The sequence below is a fragment of the Egretta garzetta genome, unplaced genomic scaffold, assembly GCF_000687185.1.
Source record: "Egretta garzetta isolate BGI_Z169 unplaced genomic scaffold, ASM68718v1 scaffold32, whole genome shotgun sequence".
NCBI lineage: Eukaryota > Metazoa > Chordata > Aves > Pelecaniformes > Ardeidae > Egretta > Egretta garzetta.
In genome coordinates, this window is record NW_009259035.1 from 1,568,986 (window position 1) to 1,574,563 (window position 5,578).

The window sequence follows — 5,578 nt, forward strand, 5'->3', positions numbered from 1 at the left end:
TTTAAAGGCGGCTACGCAAGGGGGTCTGGGGTGAATGAAGCCCGGACCACTGGTTAGGGTGAAATTTTCTGCTTTATGCGCCCGTTGCAAAGCACGGAACTCGAAAACCCTCCCACAACACATGCGGTGGCAAAACGGGACCTGTACAGAACTGCCCGGATCCTGGACCGCGTCCTTGGAGCGTAACCACGAGGGCCCTGGGAGAGTGACACCTGTCAGACACTCATCTTCCTCACCTGCTGGGCTGACAGAAATTGCTTTCAAAAAACAACAGGCTCTTCACACCTAAGAGTGCTTGCTGGAGGGCAAGCTGGACTAAACCAAAACGAGCCGCTCAGCCGGATGGAGGAGTCTCCCACCTTTGGTGTCAATTTAACTTAAATGGTTTCAGTCACTATCTTAGATTACACTGTTCTGCTTTTCCCCTGTAGGCAGAGAAACACTTCATGTCTTCTCGCTTTCATTTCCTTGTTCTTATCTACTGAAGAAGCAGTAACCAACCCAATCTCCAGAGATTACCAATTTGCCACTCCCTTAAAAGCCAGCTCCAACACAGTGACAACAAAAATCGTCACCATCAAAACTACTGGTCGCAGCACTTTGTGTTTCTGACGCTCTCAAGAAGCGAGGTCTCATTTTAACAGCGCTGTTGACAGGGTTCTGCAAAACCTGCGAAGTAAACCTATTTCAGTTTAAGCCTGAGACATTGAGCCAGGTTAAATTCACTGGATACGACTTTGTTCCACTGAAGTCAATGCTTGATTTCCACCTGGCAAGAAGCCATCTCAGCCCATCTAAGCTCTATATCCCCTTAACTCTGCTGTCGGAGAGACTAATTTTCCCCTACAACTATGCTAAAAAATACACTACTTTTCAAATGTATTTTCAAACCACTATAAATCAGATTTTCTTACCAACTAGACATCACTTTCATAGGAATTCCACGCCCACAAGGAAAAGCTATCTGTACATCTCAGCCGCCACACAGCAAACTGACCATACACTAACACCTCGTCCCCCTCAGCTGCAGATATCACATTGCAGGAAAAGAGCTGTCACTGTGTTTCCAAAACCAGCTGTGCTATCAGCTCCTTGGCATCCTTCATGCTGGAGGAGATCTCAGAGCCGTCCTCTGCCACGTGGGTACCAATCAAGAACATCTTCCTCTCGTCCCCAATATCAGACAGTGCCAGAGCATCGTGGATATCGGTGATGCAATACGCACCTTCGAGGTCCTGATAACGCAAAAACAAAACAAGCCTGTTATTTGCATGAGGTGGCGGCACCATTCCTGCTTTGAGCCACTGCCTTTGTCCAGGGAGGGGAAGGGTCTCAAGGCTCTGGGGGCACCATTCTTATGTACCTTCTAGGAGATCAAGTTCCCGTGCCCTAAAATGCTTTGGGGGGGGGGAAGTATTTATCCTTAACCTAATTTCTTCCCAAAGAAACAAGGGTATGGTTCTGTTTCTAGTAATTCCAGTGCTTCTGATAGCAATATAAGACTACCTGTACAAGGCAGACAGAAGTCTTGCTGGCCCAAGACCCCAGGCGCCCAGCAGAGAGTTACAAGAACAGGGCAAACATGTAACAGTCATTCCCTGCGTACCTTCCTAGCCACCAGCGTTTCTGACTCCGGGACCTAGAGAATCAGTATCAGCATTTGTGTTTGCTGAAGCCAAAGCCTGTGCTTCCATTCAAGAGCAACACAAACAACTGCTAGTAACATGGCTAAGTTACTAGAAATTTAGGAGGTAACAACGTAGAGCAAACCGAGCACATGGCCCTCGTAAAAGAAAATCTGGGCTTATAAACACTGGGCTGTTCCATCATCTGACCGTACCACAGGCACAATTCTATTCCAGGCACAGCACCAGTCATTGACACTTTGGCAAAGATTTTAGGGGAAAGCACTGCCTTGGGAGGAAAGCTGCTCTCCTCTCATGCTTCAGCAGCAGCCTTAGGAGCAGCCAACTAATTGGAAGGCAAACAATGGTGATTTGCTTTGCGGCTGCTGCTAGGTAAAGCGGTACTTCTAGACAGACATCCAGAACAGAAACCTAACTCTATGTCTAACTGTGGTCTCCCTTGCAGCTCTCAAACCTCACAACTCTACAGCAGTTTCCACCATTATTTCCACCCACAGCTCTGCCACCATCTCCAAGCACAGGAACCCACACCTTGCAGATCCAGAACTCATCCTCAGATTTCTTTTGTGGTCAACAGGTGTCCCAGAAAGACCCCCCAGCTCCCAGCCGCTGGCCTCCTTAGATACATGAAGCCTCCTTTGAAAGGCTCTGTTGCTGTTTTCAGAGCTGCTGCCAGCCCAAGCTCAGCTAGCAGCAGGGAACTCTTACCTGCTTGTTGGCCAGAACCACCACCGGCAGGGTAGAGTTGTTCTGGATCAGTTGATGAAGCAGCTGTTTTGCCACAGGCAGTCGGGCATGATCGGCCGAGTCCACGACATAGATTAGCAACAGCACTTTGGGCAAGTACATCTTCCAGTATGAACGCAGAGATTCACTGCCCCCGACTGGAAGAGAGACAACAGCACAAGATTCACCACGTAATCCAAGCAGCATGGCTCCCAGAGGTGCAGACAGCACCCAAGGTGTTTGGGTTAGCAAAAACTCAAAGTATTTGGGCTACTCTATGTAAGACTGGAAATAGCTTTATTTTCTCCAGTCAAGTCCCACGCAGGCATGTGTTTATGCTCTGGGGAAGAAAAAAAAAAAATTCTCTTTCCACAATACCCACTCTTATTTTGAGAGGATTCTGGGTTCAGTTTCTTTATGGTTGTTTTCTGCCTTGTTCATTCTTGCTCTCAAGCTGGTAGGGAGAGCTGAAAGAGGTTCAGTGTCCATAAACACCATGTGAGAATGTCTCCATATAACCTATCTCCACATGCCCATCTCATTTTAAAAAGCAGGCCTACAATTTCCAAAGAAGAAATTTAGCTCTGGGGTGGGGAGGGCTCTCATCAGATTTGTACAACACTAGAGACTAGTTCAAAACTGCCACAGCTTTCATACTGCCAATAAGCAGAGATGGTTAGGAAGAGAGAAAAATCAAGTCCCAGCAGACTCTTTAGGTGATGGGAGAAATCTTTGCACAGGATACCCCTGACCCCTTCTTTGTGGGATACAGAGGGAAGCTGTCCACCTTCAAAACCAGGTCTTAGAACAATTCTGTGGTGAAACTGTATGCAGCAAGTTGCCCAAGACTGTTGTTCCCATCTGGGGACAAAAAGAGTTTGGTAGTTTGCCGAGTTTGATAGAAGCAGGAGTAGCAACAGCATATTAAGTATTTCAGATCTGGTTTCAGTTCTCCAGGTCTTCTCCTAGTTACACTGCAGAACCACTTGTTCAAGAGTACCAAGGTGCTCAAAAGGCACGGGTAAGTCCCCCAAACGTAGCCAGTTTTCAAAGCAATACATTTGGGGCTCCCTGTAATTGTCTCCTGCCTTATACAGGAGCTCTTTTCAAAACTGACTTGCTAGTCAGCCACCTTTTACTGCCCTCTGTGACTCTGCTCTGTTTCAAAGAAATTTTGCTTTCACTAACGTCAAAATGATTCAGTAGTTTCAAGAATGTAGAACGGGAAGCAACATTTCCCACTAGGGCGTGCCTGACTCTTCTTCAAGAGCCCCGGTGTATCTGCAGGCAGAACTGCAAGTCTCCACTGTGGAGAGGAGCCAAAGGGCTGTGACTGACATGTCACGCTTGGGACAGATGCCTCTGATTCTGTCCTGTGACGTGTTGGGGGCTCACCACCGTTCCCTCTGTTAAGTGCATTCATGCATAGCATAACCCAGGGGTCAGCAACCTCACAGCGAACATTTTTTTTTTTTCCAAACCAGAAGGAACTCTTCAGAAGCCAGGAGCTCCTCTCCCTTGCAGAGGCAAGATACCACCTACTTATCTGTATGATAGTACAAAGGGAAAGATAGAACAGTTTTCTATCTGTATTAGCCAGCAAAATAAAAACCGTGCTGTCTGCCGGTCATCTTGTGCCACACGATCACAGCATAGGCTGCTAACCCCTGGACTAAGCAGCGTACAGTGGTACAGACTGGATAAGTAACCAGATTAGAGAGCCATGCACGGATTTACCTGGCTGAAACTGGCCTGAGACATTTCATTTCCCATGGGTCAGATCGCAGCCATCACATCTCAGTCACTACCAACCTGGACCAGAGAGGGAAGGACGACTCAGAAACAACAGGTTCTGCTGTGGGGTGCGCAGCGCTGGGCCCAGGCCATCCCCAGGCAGGAGCAGAGATGCTGTGGGGTTCTCTGGGCTAGGCTACGCAAAGCACCTCCCAGTAGGAGACACAGGTGTCTCATACCTAATAGAAAAGGGGCACAAGCTACGAGCATCTCTGGAGAGATGATCTCCCTGAGACACCACAGAGACTCCTATGGTAGTAGGACTGGGAACAGAACTCTGCCTTAGTGGCCTCATCCTCACATCCCAAAGACTTACCTGGGAACAGCACAACTCCTTTAGGCCTGCTGACAAAGGTACGGAGGCGCCTGTGGGCTAGCTGCCAACTGAGCCAGTCGAGCACTGGTCCAGCACAGTGCAGAAACAGCAGGAAGCCAAGGGCAGCCTCTGCCTCCACAGAGGGCAGGCACCGATGAGGCTAGGATGTCAGCCTCTCTGTACCGGGGACTGACCTGACCCCAGGGCCTCTACTTTCCCCAGCAGCTAGCTACACCTAGAGCAGCTGTGACGCCCCAGAAGCATCACAGGGAATTCTCTCTGCAGGCACGGACAATACCCCAAAATCAGTGCTAAGGACAACACAGAAAGTTTAGCGAAAACCTACAGATGTTCAAAAGCCGTTGAAGACTACAAGCCACCACTCATGAGGCTTTTGAAGAAAAAGCTTACAAAGCTTTTCTCTTCCTCCTCTCTTCTTTCACCTTATTTATTCCTCTTCTGCTCTTGCCCTGCAGCAGGCACGGGCACCAAGGAGATGCTGTACAACACACAATGGCTATGGACCACGACACAGGGCTTACTGGGGACATCTCTGCTTTGGGCTGGTTTCACGCAATCGGTCTCGTTACCCTTCTCTCTCCAGCAGCAGAACTCCCTGGAGGACCGGGCTGAACGAACATAGACCCCTTCTAACACCAGTGTACCATCTTCATTCAAGGAGTGGGAACGGGAAAGCAGAATCCCCAAGGCGAAAATAATCACAACTCCGCGTTATCAAAGCAGGCACAGGGGAGTACAGAGCTTTTAAAATATGGGCCTGACCCCTAGGACACAGAACAGGAACTTATTTTACGTTCCATACTAAAACAGGTTCACTCACTCTCCAGGAACTCCATCTGGGACTCTTCGGTGTTGACGCAGATGGCATTGAAGCCCTCGGTGGGAGCCACGCTGCGCTTGACGTGGTTAGTTGCCAGGGAGTGGAGAACGCTGGTTTTCCCAGCCCCATCCAGGCCCAGCACCAGTATCTGCTTGCTGTGTCCTTTACCCTGCAAAAGGAGGGGCAGCGGGCTGAGCCAGGCCGTGCGCACGGCTTGGCGGGGCCGGGGCAACAGAGGGGCCCGGAGGGAACAGC

General features: G+C 49.3%; 1 protein-coding gene across 1 annotated transcript; it reads right to left on the bottom strand.

The window, feature by feature from the left end:
- Window positions 1-32: 32 nt before the first annotated feature.
- Window positions 33-5,414, bottom strand: ARL9 (ADP ribosylation factor like GTPase 9). Its single transcript, XM_035890416.1, has 3 exons — window positions 5,324-5,414; window positions 2,355-2,530; window positions 33-1,235 (listed from the first exon to the last, which is right to left on the bottom strand). The coding sequence occupies exons 1-3, from the start codon at window positions 5,337-5,339 to the stop codon at window positions 1,056-1,058; spliced, it is 372 nt and encodes a 123-aa protein (XP_035746309.1). The 5' UTR covers window positions 5,340-5,414; the 3' UTR covers window positions 33-1,055.
- Between the last annotated feature and the right edge of the window lie 164 nt (window positions 5,415-5,578).

Bases quoted from the DNA above. Each gene is read 5' to 3' on its own strand.
- ARL9 (XM_035890416.1), bottom strand. The intron at 1,236-2,354 runs GTAAGAGTTCCC...TTGCGTTATCAG, and splicing joins TGGTTCTGGCCAACAAGCAG to GACCTCGAAGGTGCGTATTG.